The sequence below is a fragment of the Penicillium canescens genome (genome assembly GCF_028828765.1).
Source record: "Penicillium canescens strain IBT 15451 chromosome Unknown utg000002l_segment0_segment0, whole genome shotgun sequence".
Lineage (NCBI taxonomy): Eukaryota > Fungi > Ascomycota > Eurotiomycetes > Eurotiales > Aspergillaceae > Penicillium > Penicillium canescens.
The window spans coordinates 5198569-5214065 of NW_026703964.1; the positions used below are offsets into that span (position 1 = coordinate 5198569).

The window sequence follows — 15497 nt, forward strand, 5'->3', positions numbered from 1 at the left end:
TCAATTGTGCAAAATCTATCGTAGCTGCAGCAAATTAGCAATTCCGTTGGTGGACATCTATACCGCCATTTGCGTGCGTAGAGAACCCTTGGAATCCACAACTATTTGCGCCACCTTGGTTGCCTTTTTGCAACTTAGGACGAGTGAAGACTATGCAAGCCACCGGCTTTTACAATAATCAATCATGAACAGAATACCACAGATCTGTCGTGACAATGACTGGCAATCCCTCGGGGTGGCTAACAGACTCGAGCTGCACCACAAATTAGGGTATGCATGCAGAGTACTATGAATATTGATAGGTATGCACATACAGCGGTGTAGATCAGCAATAGACTGATCCATATATGCATCGCAACCTGCATAGCTGTAAATAGGTAGAAGTCAGTTGCATGCAGTCAGCTGTGACATATTTCACGGCTTGATGAGGCTTTTCGGTTTAGAGCCGATTGTCTTGATTTGAGTCTTCACCGGCAGACAGTACCCTCCCCCCCAAAACCCGGCCTTTCAAAAATTATCGTACTCTATTGCTCTAGAAATAAGAGCTGCTCACTATCGCATATACCGTGCAAACCAAAAGCATAACCCATTCGCAATTACAACCACGGACCGTTCAGCTGCTCCCGACACGCGGTAGTCCGGGTTTTCGCAGGACTGAACTAATAGAGTAAGTTGTGAATATTCACTCTGTCTTTTTAAGTATTTCACTTTCCACCGAGTATTACTATCAGCCGATTTGTACTAAGGCCTTTTACACTACCAGTCTAGAAAGCGATCTCCAAGGCAGTGGCCCTTCACGCCTATCCCATCAGGACTCACGGCCGTCGGATTTATTATCTGGGAACCAAATCGTAAGATTGTGAAAGTATAACTGAATTGTAATATCGCTGTACGCTAAATGAAGTTGCTGTTCAATTCAAGTTCCACCCTTCACTTGGTCTCTGCCTTCTCGATATAATCTCCTAGATCAAACCAGTGAATCTGGTCTCCAAAGCTCCTCGCGTTCCATACTGAATACATAATATTCTTAACCCGGAGCTGTGACTGTAGGGAAAAAGTCACCATTTCTTCACTTTTGGTAATAATAGCTGACTGTTCTTCAGCACTTGTGATCTCAAAACTGGCTACCATGTAAGCAAGTGCAGTGCATGGTATTGACCTCCCCGTGACCTGTAGCACCATGTCAAATTCAGCAGTGATGGCTCTAGAGAGCAACAGTGCTCTCTCATCGTACTGTCCAAAGGGATGTTTTAGCCGATGAATGATGAGCAATGCGGCAAGGCGAAGCACTTCAGTCTGTGCAAGCATCCGAACGACCTCATCTTGATTGAATTGTTCAAGAAAGTCAGGCGGTGGTGAAGGTTGCCACTGATCCAAACAATCTTGGATGGTCTCCAGTTGCTTTGCGATTCCGACATCCATTCTTCCACCCGTGTGTCGAAGGATACTGGCCACTTCACAAATATCATATAGATGAGCAAAAAGACCAGAACTCAGCCCAACATAGCGATCAACAACATTGTTGCGGTCGTCTTCTCCAATTCTGATGGTTGGTATCTCCGACTTCAGGAGACAATCAAGCGTCTCCGTGCTAACAAGACACATCAGGAAATCCATCGTACCCGAATCCATCGTTAGAAGCCTCGGATACATCGGCTTAACTAGAGAAAGAGTGTAACGGGATATAAGGAATGACTGTCCATGTGCAACATGCATAGCGAATGTGACCATCGCTATGCCAATTCTCACCGCGGTGATCAAGTCCTGATCTTGAGATATTTGCAAAGCGCGAAGTCCAGACACGGCTAATGCGGCTCGCCGGTGGCCGATTTCAACGCTGGCTTTGTTATATTGGGCATATTTGTCGCCTAATAACACTGCAGCACAGGCTACTGTAGCATGCTTTAGGGTAGGTGTCGGTTGGAGCAAGTTTTGGACGAAGGACCTATGGTGTGTTTCATGGAAGCTTGGTCCGATTAGGAATTTGTCGAGTGGGGATGGTGCGACAATGTCTTTCATGAGGTTCACGAAATGTCTTTCCCACTGGTCTAGGTCGGGGAATAATGCTGTGTTATTGCCTAGTCCATCATTGAGCGAGAAATAAAAATGTGGATATGGAGTGTCCTGCGATAACATGGAGACGGTTGTCGGGCTACGAGGATCGGCATTGAGGCTCGAGGCTGGAAGATTATATGATAGTTTTCTTGCCATTCGAGGCTTTCGACCTGTCTTCGCGATATTCCGTGTGGTTTGGCAGTTGTGATTTAGCCGGTCACACCTTTCGCATGGTGCTGCAGGGCTCAGTCGACGACACTTTTCTTTCAAAGTGTGGCATTGGTCGCAGGCTCGTTTGGGTGCAGAAGAAGGCATTGTAGAGTATTTCAGTTGTTCAATCAAGGATTCTCTTCAACGTGGTCCGTCTTCAAATGGATCTATTGATATCAGGTCCCCGCATTTCTGGGTATAGACAAAAATGCCTACTTTGATCAATATAGCTCAGCGTGTGCGATAAACACTATCCAGACGTAAATGTTGGTCTTAGAAGACCCCATTCGAAGTGATGCCAGGAGCAAAAGATCAAAGCCAAGGGATGTCCTGATAAACTCTCGGGTGGACTTGACTAAAACGCTCAAGCGCGAGTTTGCGGGGAAGTAAACTGTCGACAACTTCTCATTAAATATCTTCATATCTTCACTACTTCACACGCTCCGGTCGTGTACAGAAAATACCTGTCAACAGTTCAAAGTATCCGCCATACTCTTCCAAACAGCCTCGGGCAGTCTCCCATGAATCCAATACCCGCCCTCTCCTCCATCCCGACCCTGTCCTTTCCACGTCACTAACAAGTCATCCAAGTGGCACTTGGTCTCGCGCAAAATCCCACAGTAGTCGACACTGCCCTGAACAAAAAGCGGGGTTTCTCCCTGGATGTCGATCTCGAAAAGGGGCAGGCCTTTCCATGATGCGATCCGGGGTTGCGCGGCTCGGCTACCGTAGGTCTTGGGGACCATGGGGTTCTTCTTGAGCTGTCGATGTTGCTCTACAACCTCACCTATACATTCTGGCTGCTGTGCCTCGTCGATTGTGTGTCGGATGTGTGTTGCCAGGCGCGTCATTGACGGAGTACTATATTCGCTAGATGGCATTGGGTCCGGCAGAGGCATCATATACCACGGGTTATAAAGGTTAGCTTCAGTCTGGAGCTGCTCTGAAATGTCGACTACCAGCCCAAAATTGTGGGCAGTAGGTGGGTGTAGAGACGCCTATACATGGTTGAGTTTCAATGGCATCCGTCAATAAGAGTAGGGAGTATGCTTACCTTGTAGATGAAAGCAACCAACAAATCGTGATCGGTAACCTTGGAGTTCTGCATCTCTGCTTCCTTTGCCCATCCTTGAATCTGGCCTCGCGGTACCAGCATGGTCCTGCCAACCCGTCGGGCAGAAGGGCAGAAAATGTTCCTTGTAATCTGTTTTCCCAAAGCACCAATCCCAGCAGACCAAGTTCGATGCACAGAATGCAGGTGCAAGTCTGCAATTTGATGCGATTCAATCATTTCAGCGCACTTCTCCAGAACTTCCGATTTGAGCGACAGCGATGGTCGAGCGTGCAGGGTATGCATGATTCTTTCGCCCCGGAGTAGAGTGCAGTAAGCCTGAATAATCCCATAAGCACCTGGAGTCACATATCAGCTTTATTTTTGCATGTTTGGTTCGGAATGAATCACCATTCGCATCGCAGAGCGAGTGCAGGAACTTGAATCCTATTATGCTGGCGTCGTTCAAGAAGACTGTTCGGATGGAGAAGACTCGCTGCTTCCATGCCTGCAAAATCCCGTAACCAAAATCCAATGCCTTATCCAGCGCCTCGGTATCGATCATCTGTGGGAAATCCGGCTCAGGGGATACGTAGAGGATCTCATCGAGGTCTTGGTGCATCTCTCGCCCTTCCCAGACATCTGTTAGATCACCAGGATCTTTTGGTTCCAGAAATTTTGTTTTCTGATACATGTCAGCCTTGGTTCTGTTGCTTATATATGCAGCACTTCTTACCAATGGGTCCATTCGCAAATTCAACACAGGCCATTGTGAGACAAGTGTATCCGCAGCGAACTGAAAGTCCAATGGACTCGGCTTAGTTTTCACGATGACCGACAGGGTAAACTCGAGAGGACGAGCATAACCCAAATCCAGCGGTCCTGGCTTCATGTTGAAAGAAAAGATTAAAGATAAATTAAATGATATCAGCGATTGGATAGAAGAAAAAATGGAAACGAACAACTGTTCTTGTATGAACTCAATCTAGCAGTGCATATCAACAATACTCAGGAAAATGAGGCCGTAACAGACAAGAAGTACATAATTTTCGCTTGTTTATCACAACTTTAATGGCCCTCTCCACATAACTTCTCTCTGGAATGCGCAACCTGTGATCGGCTTCTGCCTCTGCTGTCGTCTTGGCTTACACGATTGGAATTCCGTGCCATGGCAGCGGCACCTCTGGAATGTTAGGCGATATTTTTGCCCTTGCACAGACGTCTCTATCGCTCATAATTACCCACTAAGGCCGGGGTAGCATGGTTGACGGGAATTAGGATACTACAGCCGGTAGCCCTGTAGCCAATTAGCTGTATCCTGTCATTCCCTAAAAATCAATTTCTGTAAGGCACGAATTCCACTTTGTTTCGGCATTGGTTATAACATCATCGGTTATGATGGCAGTTGAACTTCTCACCGGGTGATCCTTTCAGACGCACTGGACAGTGCAATCAGACAATATCCGAGATATCAAGGTATCGATCTCCAATCAGGATCTGTGTTCAATCTCGCTCGAGGTATACTTGATTGACGGGACTTGAGCCCCGATTACCGACGATTCCCCCTGGAAACTGCTGATTAGGGAAGTAGATAATTTGAGAAAGTTTGGAGGAGCAATGATAGCCAGTGTCAAGGCGAGAATGACGACAGCGATTTCATTGCTTGCCGAAGGACAAAGGTTATCTTTGAGGGAAGACTCCAACGAAAATGATTGGCCGATCAGACCGCAGGTGAAACAGGGATGAAGCGACTCACGAACGAGGTCAAAGCGCAACGAAGGGGCGGGAAGGGCCGCTGCATCAGTGCAAAACACTCAAGCACGATGCTTAACACATCTCACTGTGTTCTTGATTGCTTCAAAGGGTGTGTGGGAAGCTTGAACATGTCCTGGTGATCAGGTTGTATACTGGGAGTAAATGACTTGAACCGCAAGAGGGAAGGGACACCACACATATTATCTTTGCACGATTTAACAGTCGAGCATCGGAGTGTCGACATCGTACATGCAGGAATCGTCATTTGGATTCGTTGATCAACACGGGCTCGACCCTTGGTCATTGTATCTGGGAACCAAAGGTGGTGATCGCGATCCGTTCGGCAAATCTTGCTTCAGACTTGACAAATAGTGTTCAAGATCCAGTGTGGGCTAATGCACATCATGCACCCTAAAAACCTGAATGGATACGAGTCGAGGTTGAATTCCGTCCGTTGATACCTGGTAAAGTGCTGCATAAAGCGGTGTGCTTGATCAATTTCTTTTCACATCCAGGTTTTGCATTGTAGGTTCTCTCTTGTGAGCTCGTTATTCTTAACAAAGACGGTCCCGTTGATTTGAGGGCAGATCACTCGATAGGTCAAATCGGGCGACATCATTCCTGGCCATCATAGCGCATAGTTGCACATGTACAACCGTGGCGGCTGGATGCTGAGACTGCGTCATAAACCACCAAGGCTTGAAAAAAAAAGCTAGAGCTGTTCGGCTCAATCCTGCAGCGCAGGATATCTATGCTTCGTTTGCCCATCTGAGTGGCTGGCTGACCCATGGCCTTTGGTGTGATGGTTGCACAAAATGCCCCTCTAGCTGCAGGTCTGCATGCAGCCGGTTTGGGATTGCACTGCCGAGTTCTTTGACATCAAGGACGGATAGTTAAACCGTACGGTCGTCTACACTATATAATATGTCGGTGGACCCACCTAGGGTTCAACTGCACGAGCTTGGTTTGATAAATATCCTCCTACCTGCATATTTTAGTATTTTCTTTGTCCAAGAAACTTTAAACAGGTACTTTATATTCTTCATCATGGTATGGGACTACTACGATGGCAAGGTCCTCTTTGTGACGGGAGGCTCAGGATTCATTGGGACCGCACTTCTCTGGCGACTCTTGAGTCAATCCTCACCCGAACGAGTGTATGTGCTATGTCGAGGTGGATATGCGTGAGTGCTCTTGGGCCTTTTTCTTTTGATGGAAATATCTAATTGAGGTCAATAGCAAAGCAGAAGAAAAATGGTCTAGCATGCTTCCAGCGTCTACTGCAAAGATCCTCACCGAGAGTCAACTGTTGACTGTTCTCGACGGTGAATTGGGTGATACAGCCACTATGGATCTACCAGAAGAAACATTACAGATGCTCAAACGAACAGTGCACATAGTCATCCACGCAGCATGTTCAGTCCAACTACAAAACTCTCTCCGAGAACTAGCATATAGCGTCATGGCACCCAGCCTGTGCCTAACAAAATATGCCCTAAAATTCCCCAACCTCGAACGCTTCGTCTTTTTCTCAACCGCATACGCCAACGCCCATCTATGGCAGACAAGCAATTCTTCCGATGTGCAAGTCGACGAAAATATATACCCCCTCGGCACCGAAAGCGAGGACTATTACCAAAGCGCACTGGACTCATGGCGCGCAGTAGAAAAGACTGGCTCGTCAGACGAATACGACACCCATGATTTTCCCTGGCCATACGCCTACGCCAAGCACCTAGCCGAGCGACTCGTCCTGCAAAAGGCATCAGAACGCGGCAAGCTAGACAAAGTCCTCATCATCAGACCCTCGGTCATCGGCCCTGCCGACAAGCATCCATACCCCGGCTATGCAACTTCGAAAGGTACACCCTCCACAGCCGTTGCAGCGGCATACATGCTCCACCCAGGGCGACGGATCACACTTTCATCTCGATGCGAGAAGCCAGGTCAAGAAGCCACTATCGATGAAGTCCCCGTGGATGTGGTGGTTGATCGGGCGCTAGTCCATGTAGCGGTTGGGACGAGTGGATGTGTTCATGCTGTCAGCGGGGAGCAGGGTAGGTTATCTGTTGACGAATGGTGGCATGCGTTCAAGAAAGAGAGGCGGATTCCTTGGAATGTGAAGCTTGCTTGGACGTCTGAGGATTGGCATTCGCCTAATCTTCATCAGATTGCGAGGCGGTTCAAGATAATTGGGACTTCTTTTGCTTTCTCTGAGGAGAAAACTGTTCAGGTGGCGGAGAAGTTGGGGGTCAGAAGGAGGATCTTATGTTGTTTGCGGATCGGTCTCTGCCTTATTCTTTGCACTTGAGGAGACACCATATTCATCATATGGCTGTGCAGCATGCTAAGACGAATAAGTGGCCTGCTTTTTATGCCAAAATGTTTTGTCGAAAAGGGAAGCCTATGGCTCATTTGGGTAGTAATGTGAAGGCGTAAAGTTGGATGGACTGATGCACGTCGAGGTACGTTCTTGTATCTTACTCCCTTGGAGATTTTCTAAGCACGGTTTTCTCGGCGTGTATTTTATGTCCGATCTTTCTTCTGAACTTAAAGTTATCAAAATATCGAGACATATGAAATGCACAATTCGACTTTCATCAGCCTTGAACTATATATACATCTTCGAAAGGTGCGACCATGTTTTCTGACCGATGCCAAAATCGAAGCAAATACTTTAGTGTCGACAGAATTAAGGCATGAGAGTAATATTTGCAACAACATTCACTCATATAATCTGCTATTCAAAATCACGTAGTTCCGAGTGGACATCTAGATATGCGTGCACGGACCACTTCACTGATCGCGGGGGAAAAAGAAATTCTTGTTGCCCGCCACCTTCTCGCAACAACATCATGGCTCCTACAGCGTGTTTCAACTGCAAGGAGGCGCGAGCCGTCATCATCCGGCCCAAGAACAGACACAAACTCTGCCGGGCCTGTTTCATTCAGATATTCGAAACAGAAGTCCACGAGACTATCACCGGCACCAAACTTTTCTTCCGCGGCGAGCGAGTGGCGATCGGAGCCAGCGGGGGCAAAGACAGCACAGTACTGGCAGCAGTACTGAAAACACTGAACGAGCGATATGATTACGGCCTGGACCTATGCCTGCTCTCCATCGACGAGGGAATCCGCGGCTATCGCGATGACAGCCTGGAAACTGTAAAGCGCAATGCAGTCCAATACGAGATGCCCCTCGAGATCGTGGGATATGGTGAACTTTACGGGTGGACAATGGATCAAGTGGTGGCACAAGTTGGCAAGAAGGGCAACTGCACCTACTGCGGTGTGTTCCGGCGACAGGCTCTCGATCGAGGCGCTGCTCGGTTGGGTATCAAGCATGTTGTTACCGGCCACAATGCAGACGACGTCGCTGAGACTGTCATGATGAACCTGCTGCGTGGTGATCTTCCCCGTCTATCGCGCGGAACCAGTATCGTCACCGACTCCGACGCCTCGGATATCAAGCGCAGCAAGCCTCTCAAGTATGCCTATGAGAAGGAAATTGTCCTCTACGCTCATCACCGGCAACTCGATTACTTTAGCACTGAATGTATCTACTCGCCTGAGGCATTCCGCGGTAGTGCGCGCACCCTGATCAAAGACCTGGAGAAGATTCGTCCTAGTTCGATCCTTGATATTGTCAAGAGTGGCGAGGACATGGCTGCGCTTGTGCCGGTGGAAGTTCGAGGCTCTGGAAAATCAAAGCATTCGAGCGGAGCAGAGGACGAATCTGCCGGCGGCTGTGGTAGTCAAAACGGTCGGTCTAGTGGTGGAGAAATGGCTGCTATGGAGAAACAACTCACTGAGAACGACGCTGCCGAGTCACGCGAGACTGAGATCAAGCTTCCAATTGCTGCATCGAAGAAGGCTCGCCCGGCTAAGCCCGCTAAGCAGATCAAGGGACAGACCATGGGACACTGTGAGCGCTGTGGCTACATCTCCAGTCAGCGGATCTGCAAAGCCTGCACACTCCTGGATGGCCTTAACCGGAACCGACCCAAGACGGCAATCGAAGTTGGCGTCAGTATGGAGGACGAAGAAGGCAGTTCCACTTTGATGAGGCAGATGGAGCGGGCTCAGCTTGGAGCTACCTGAACAGTGGACCAGTGAAGCACATCTATTTATGATGCCCAAGTGGTCATACTCCACAGAAACCGGACTCAGGATCCTGGGCATTCCCACCACAGCCATATCGCCTAGGTCATCGTACCTGCCACGCCACCACATGCACCTCCGTGCAGTCACGTTGAAAGGCAGTACCTAAGTCGGTACCATTGCACCGCACGGCAGCCCATGCGTATCAGGCTAAGATTGGAATCACGGAGCTCAACATATCGGGCCCATCCCGACAAGCAACCTACAAAGCTAGAACAGAGCTCAAGGCACCAAAGCTAGAGCTTATCCATAGCATAGAGCAAGTTCGAGAGATTCTCAAATATGAACATTATACATAGTTGAGTGGGTAGTTTATTCACGAAGTCGCTGGTTGTAGTATACAAATCCCAATAATAATCAACAAAAAAACGCCCTTTTCATGGGATCCATCCAATGCAATGCATCCCAGGTTATCTATCTATACAGCAACCGGAGGTGACATGCCATGGCAGCACCGTCCGTCGATACCGAGACCGGTTGGATTGTGTACAAGCCATTCGGTCCCAGATAGGCAAAGCCATGAAGCCAGATCCCGAGACTTTACTCAGAGAAAGAGCTCGGGAGGAAGGGATCATGACAGAGCCCATGCCCAATTCGAGTAAACCAATCTTACTCAGTCTTACCCTCAGCAGTATGCAACTGAGGCAAATCAAAGCCAACCCGTCTAGCCGTAAGACGAATCTTCTCCTCCTCATCCATGCTCATGCCAGGGTTATACCGCTCTAGCAATTCGCAGTATGAGCGCTGAGCGCGGGCATACTGAGCCAGTTGTTCGGCTTCTTGCACACGGAGAGTTAATTCTTCGCGTGTTTCGGGTGCGGAGAAGGGGAGCGCGCTGGATCCGGGTGTGGATGTAGATGTGGTGGTTTTTGTAGTGGCGTTCGGCTCTGAGCGGAAGATTTTGCGCAGGGATTGGTGGATTGGACTGGGAGTGTTTAGGGATCTTTTTGGGAGTTCGCGGAGGAGGGCGCGGTAGGTTGCTCGTGTTTGGATGTGTTGGGGCATTGTGGGTGGCTTTTCGGATGGGGTTGGTTTTGAGGTGTTGAGCGGTTGAGGGGTCGAGCTGGCTTTATTTGGCTTGGTTTGGAGGTTGATTTGGCTCCTTTGTTGGATGTGCAGGGTGGCTTTGGTTGGATATCAGATTGAGCAGATCGATTGTGGCACGTGATCCATGTGGAGTGTCGCCAACAAAGGTTTAGCGTTGATTTTATAAGAGCTGCACATGTATATACGGAGTAAGTTACAGCTACTTTTGTATCAAGGCCTCAATTGTACTGCATATAACAATGCCATGTTCAATGGATTCTCTATTCTCTAAGGCCCTAGAATTTATCCATCCGAGTAGGTATGGGATTGGCACGGCTATATGTACCATACTTCACTTTGACAAGAGAGTCAAATATCAGAAGATAGATATATATGGAATAGATCACTCTAGCTAATTACTTACTTATCCTAGGGTATGGCTACTAGAGATAGCAGAACATCGGACACGAATGAGCTAGAACCAAATGGATTACTTCAACGGAAGATTACATCTAAAGATACATTCCCGGGCTATGGAGAGAACTCTGAGAAATTTCTGGAGGTATATGAAGAGCTTCTGGCTATGACTAATACCAAACTTGGGCAGGTTTCCTCACCTGTGGAAACCGAGAAACTGGTATATGGCAAAGTGCTAAAACAATAATCAATAGATGGACGTCAATTCTCCCTGGTCTTATCCAAGACCATGGCATTCAACTACCTGAATAGCGGAATGAACCTTCACGAACACCGCTGAATCTTTGTACAGCAGCAAACCCGTGGGTGTAAATCGTGTGATTGAGGTGATGAAACAGCAACAGCATCAGCATGAGGATCAGAGAATCCGAGGGTATGATGTTGCGTAAGTTAAGAGGAACAGCTACGTAGCCTTTGCGAGGTGAAGCGAGGACACCATTCCTTTCACGGCTATATCTCTATGGGCGCGAAAAGCTTACGGTTGATCTGTTTACACAGAACATTCTAATGGCGGTACTACAACGACTTATTCCATCATTACGAATATCAAAGTTGATACCAAACAGAATGTCTACATAGGGGCCTCGTAAAAGCCGCTGCTCAGATAGGAAAGCCCCACTTGCCAGGGAAAATCAGGTATGTATACTCTGCAGGCGCATATGTACAAAAACGTCGTAGGGGAGCTTTTTTTTTAGATGTTCGCCGCTCCAAGCGTCATATCTGTTCCCTCGGGAACTGAGTTCATAACGAAAAGCAGGCAAAGAATAGTAGCAATGTTTATCAATCATAGAGGGGCGTGGCGACATGAGAAGGTTGGTAGGGTAGGGGAGGTAAGAGGAGGGGTGGCGTGGGGTGGGGAGGTGGAGGATGCTAAGAGGGACGTGAAAGTCGGTCAATATAGGTGGCGTGAGACTGAGAGCTGTGACTGGGCTCTCAGACCTCCTAAGAGCGTAGCCAGCCGAACTTCCTTCGCCCTTCGGCTCCTGTGGACGGTTCGACGTGCAAGCTGCGAGCATACAAGTCCTAAACAACGTTAGTTGAACGATCGATATTCTGTGGAGATGGTGGAATTTACCTCTTCGTCCCCAGAGAGCTTCGATTCCAGAAGCAGACGTTCGACATCATCGAACTTCTGCGCCTGGGGATGAGGAGCCTTCTGGCTACGTTGAACACCGAGAACAACCTCACCCATGACCTCGAATTTCTTCCAGTTGATGCGAGACTTGTTCTCGCCAACAAAAGTCTTATTGCCTTCTTCGGCAGAGACAAGGTCACGACGGTGGAGAGGAAGGAAGGGGATTCGCTCGGAGAACGAGTTTTCCCAGGCAAGGCGGTAGGCGAAGTGACTTCTTTGCGTGCTCATAAGGATAACCAAGCGCATGAACTCTTTCTGGACTGGGATGGGGATCAGTTCACGAGTTTGCGTTAGGCGGTGGACTGGTGTGCCGTTTATGGCGGCGATTACGGCACCCAGGGAGTTATAGTTGTTTTGGCGGCGGAGTTTCTAAAAAGGTCAGTTGCTGGCGTTATTCGGAACAATATGGGGTAGACATACCACTGCGATGTTCATGAACTTTTCCATCGCCTTCGCGCGGTGTTTGGGCTTATCTCGTAGGAGGATCATGCTCGCTACGAAGAATGCGAGGTTGTTGAACTGCTTGATCATGCGGTTGACGTTCGCCAGGCTCTTGATCTTGTCCTTGTCTATGCCTGAAAGGCTGACATGGCGGACCAGATCACGCGCCCGGAACGAGTTGTACATGACCCAGTCAATCCGGGTCAATTCTCGGGCGAACTCCTCGTCAGGCGTCTCCATGAAGAATCGCCACTGGAGTTTGCTGAGTGGATACTTGGGGCTCAATTCGAGACGCAAAGCCTCTTTTGAGCTGCCTCGAGACTTAGGAGTGTGAATGACTGATTTGTCATGGTATTAGGTTTGTCGGCAGTAGAAGAAACCGAAAGAGTGCCAGAAAGTCGGGATGTGGAGTCTTGCGGACCATCGCTAAGATCCAATGCACTCATACTATATATGGGATCTTGTTCTTCCTCATCTTCGTATGTGCCAGTGCCGATGTCCAGGCCAGTATGAACCGGCGCTGGGGAGCTTCGGCCAGAGTTGTCGAAAAATGTCTCTGTGAGACTAGAATCATCGGGGTCGACATCACCGCCATAAGCCCAGCCAACATCGTCGTCTTCTGCATTGGAATCCAACTGTGACCCAATTTCCTTGGCGGCGAACATATAAAAGTGGCTCTTCTCGAGCGTAGCAACAAAGTCGATTATGCGCTTGCGTAGCTTAGGGTGAGCAAAATCTCCTGGATATTCCGAGGCCCACTGGGCCATAACGTCTAGCAAGCGCAGCTGATCTGCCATGCGGGTAAGCTGGTCGACGTTGCTCTGCTCATTTCGCTCGAATCGACTGATCAAGGCAGTCAAGAGGGTTCCAGGGGCAGCAAATTTGCGGTATAGACATAGGAAGATGGACCCGAACTTCTGCTCCTGCTTCGACATGGGTAGCGAAATCAAACGGTCAACAAGCTCGTCGAAAGACAAGCCTGTCTCGGCGCTGGAATTGCTCTCGCTGCTTGGCTTTGGTCGCACGACGGCACCAGGACTCGGGGGTCGGCTCTGTCCATCATCAATCTCGTCCTCCATGTTTAAGAAGCTGTTGAAGGCGTCCGACCCTCCACTATGTCGCCAGGCGGAATGCAGACGCTGCTGACGGCTGTCGTGACTCGGGGAGTTGTTCGCTTCTGCTGATGGTCTGCGCGGGTTCAAACGTGCTCCAGGGGGAGTTTGCGGTCGCAACGCTTGCGAATTACGTTGGGCATAGTGGGTGGAACTTGGGGTTTGCGCTAGGTTGTTCAAGTGGTCGCTGGAGGAACGATCACCGTCTCCATCGACACATCGATCTGGAACCGTCGGTTGTGGGCCGCCAGCGGCTGTGAACACGGAGGGGTTTCCGGAGTTGGTACGGGTGTGATGCTCGGGTGGGTGAGGTTGGAAGGATTTGGTGGTGGTTCTCGGAGGGGAAGGGAGAGAATCAGGCTCAAAAAGGTCTGGTGAGGAGTTAGATTATCCATAAAATCGTCTCCTGGGGAGTGGCATTTGACAGAGGTAGCGAACGCTACTACCGCGACCCACCTGGCCCGCTCCAGGGGGTCAAGGCACACCCCAAAGTTTTGTGCTCACCTTCTCGAGTCGAGATCACCGCCCGCAGCACCAACGCAATGCACATTCGCTGTGATCGTGGCGAGGAAAAAGATGTGCGGTAAATCTCATATCGTTCGTGGATTGCATCCACAGTTTCTTCCAGAGGTTCGGGGAGGACATCGCACTTGCAGGCGACCTGTAAGAACGGCAGAGTCGACGTCGCCAAGGAGTCTGGATATGATCAGCAAGAGAAATAAAGCTACCCATGGTAGACCTACAGATGAGGTTTGTCGTGAGCGAAAGTCTGTCCGGTTTAGTAGCATCATGCAGGACAAGAACTCCATCAATAGCTGGCGCAGCTCTGTCACGTCCTGTCCGAGGCCACAGGACGTTGTTCTCCTGGTCGAATTGGACCTGAGCCAAGTCGACTTCCAGTAGTCGCACGATGTAGACCGACCCGTCCAACGACATCTTCTTCTTATTCGAAGGAGCGACAGGTGAGCTCTTCATATCCAATGCACATCTGACGAAGCTGCTCTTGCCAGCGTTCTCTTCGCCCACCACGGCAATAGTCACTTCGGGAAATCCGGCCTTGCAGTCCTGTAGAAAAAGTACCGTCAGCAATTGAGTCTCCAGTCCTCGCAATCAGATCAAGACATACCTCGTTCTGACGGGACCTGCGGGCCTCATCGGCAGTCGGTGACCCCTCATCCTCCTCCACCAAAGTATTAACTGATCCTCCCGGTTTCCGCGCATCCAATTTGTACAGTTCCCCCACTGGGGCCGAGGCAGTTCGGTCTCCCATAGCAGGACGTTGAGCAATTCCGGGCATTGCTTGAGCTCTGTCACTCTGAGCCCGCTCTCGGCGGGATGGGGATGCGGATGCCATGTCGGAAGCAGTCGGATAGAGCTTCTCCGGAGTGAAGCAATCCCCGTGTGACGCTCTACTGTGTAAGGTCAGAGAAGCACTGCTGTGCCATGGTTGTCTTGGACAGGTCAAGTTCGAGGCCAGTCAACGGGGAAGTAGAGCTCGGTTGGAGGTTTGGGGGAGTTGAGAGAAAGAAACGTGGACAGATCACAGCGAGATCCGTTTTTTTGGCGGAAGCTGGGATCCGGAAGCGAGATGGTCTTTGTCCCTACTACGGAGTACAGCTGAAAACGCGCAGCTGGAGCTGTCCAAGTGGCGACTGGTATTTTCGGATCTTACTCCACAAGTTTCATGTAGTACCGATTTCGCACTTTTAAGATGCATCCAACACAATATTTTCAGCCTTGATTTGACTCGTCAGAAACCTGGAAATTACCCAAAATTCAGCATTTTCTACCGATCTCCAAAAGTTCTGGGCCGTTGCTCCGCCTGGATTGGTACGCTAAAGGGCCGCTAACCCGCCATTCGGCCTTGGCTTGACCCGTTGGGATATACATGGATACCCTATATATACAGAAATCAGAGACAGTGGTTTTCTTCAAATGCCGAGAAACCAATCTGAATCAGTCATCTGACAGACCCGTGGACGTAGACTTGTGTCCCCAAAGGAGATTGCTGACACTCTATTGGGACATCCTGAGGCGCAACTAAGACGCCCCCTTGATAGTATGTAGACGCAACA

The 15497-nt window shown here is 49.3% G+C and overlaps 7 protein-coding genes across 7 annotated transcripts; 2 read left to right on the forward strand and 5 right to left on the reverse strand.

Moving 5' to 3' along the window:
• Positions 1 to 962: 962 nt before the first annotated feature.
• On the reverse strand, positions 963 to 2370 carry N7446_003209 (Zn(II)2Cys6 transcription factor; the record flags this gene model as incomplete). The annotated part of the gene is made up of 2 exons (XM_058511958.1): positions 963 to 1010; positions 1063 to 2370. 2 exons carry the CDS (start codon positions 2368 to 2370, stop codon positions 963 to 965), a joined length of 1356 nt encoding a protein of 451 aa, XP_058377494.1.
• Positions 2371 to 2706: 336 nt separating this feature from the next.
• Positions 2707 to 4238, reverse strand: N7446_003210 (uncharacterized protein). The gene is made up of 4 exons (XM_058511959.1): positions 4053 to 4238; positions 3728 to 4001; positions 3320 to 3675; positions 2707 to 3263 (listed from the first exon to the last, which is right to left on the reverse strand). Exons 1-4 carry the CDS (start codon positions 4206 to 4208, stop codon positions 2733 to 2735), a joined length of 1317 nt encoding a protein of 438 aa, XP_058377495.1. The 5' UTR covers positions 4209 to 4238; the 3' UTR covers positions 2707 to 2732.
• A 1880-nt stretch (positions 4239 to 6118) lies between these two features.
• Positions 6119 to 7382, forward strand: N7446_003211 (uncharacterized protein; the record flags this gene model as incomplete). The annotated part of the gene is made up of 2 exons (XM_058511960.1): positions 6119 to 6255; positions 6311 to 7382. The coding sequence occupies 2 exons, from the start codon at positions 6119 to 6121 to the stop codon at positions 7380 to 7382; spliced, it is 1209 nt and encodes a 402-aa protein (XP_058377496.1).
• Positions 7383 to 7926: 544 nt separating this feature from the next.
• On the forward strand, positions 7927 to 9171 carry N7446_003212 (putative PP-loop ATPase superfamily protein; the record flags this gene model as incomplete). The annotated part of the gene is made up of 1 exon (XM_058511961.1): positions 7927 to 9171. One exon carries the CDS (start codon positions 7927 to 7929, stop codon positions 9169 to 9171), a length of 1245 nt encoding a protein of 414 aa, XP_058377497.1.
• A 669-nt stretch (positions 9172 to 9840) lies between these two features.
• Positions 9841 to 10236, reverse strand: N7446_003213 (LYR motif-containing protein; the record flags this gene model as incomplete). Its single annotated transcript, XM_058511962.1, has 1 exon — positions 9841 to 10236. One exon carries the CDS (start codon positions 10234 to 10236, stop codon positions 9841 to 9843), a length of 396 nt encoding a protein of 131 aa, XP_058377498.1.
• Positions 10237 to 11319: 1083 nt separating this feature from the next.
• N7446_003214 (putative Ras guanyl-nucleotide exchange factor RasGEF) lies at positions 11320 to 12550 on the reverse strand (the record flags this gene model as incomplete). The annotated part of the gene is made up of 3 exons (XM_058511963.1): positions 11320 to 11757; positions 11810 to 12238; positions 12290 to 12550. 3 exons carry the CDS (start codon positions 12548 to 12550, stop codon positions 11677 to 11679), a joined length of 771 nt encoding a protein of 256 aa, XP_058377499.1. The 3' UTR covers positions 11320 to 11676.
• Positions 12551 to 12591: 41 nt separating this feature from the next.
• N7446_003215 (uncharacterized protein) lies at positions 12592 to 14867 on the reverse strand (the record flags this gene model as incomplete). The annotated part of the gene is made up of 5 exons (XM_058511964.1): positions 12592 to 13793; positions 13927 to 14118; positions 14166 to 14487; positions 14549 to 14834; positions 14857 to 14867. The coding sequence occupies 5 exons, from the start codon at positions 14865 to 14867 to the stop codon at positions 12592 to 12594; spliced, it is 2013 nt and encodes a 670-aa protein (XP_058377500.1).
• Between the last annotated feature and the right edge of the window lie 630 nt (positions 14868 to 15497).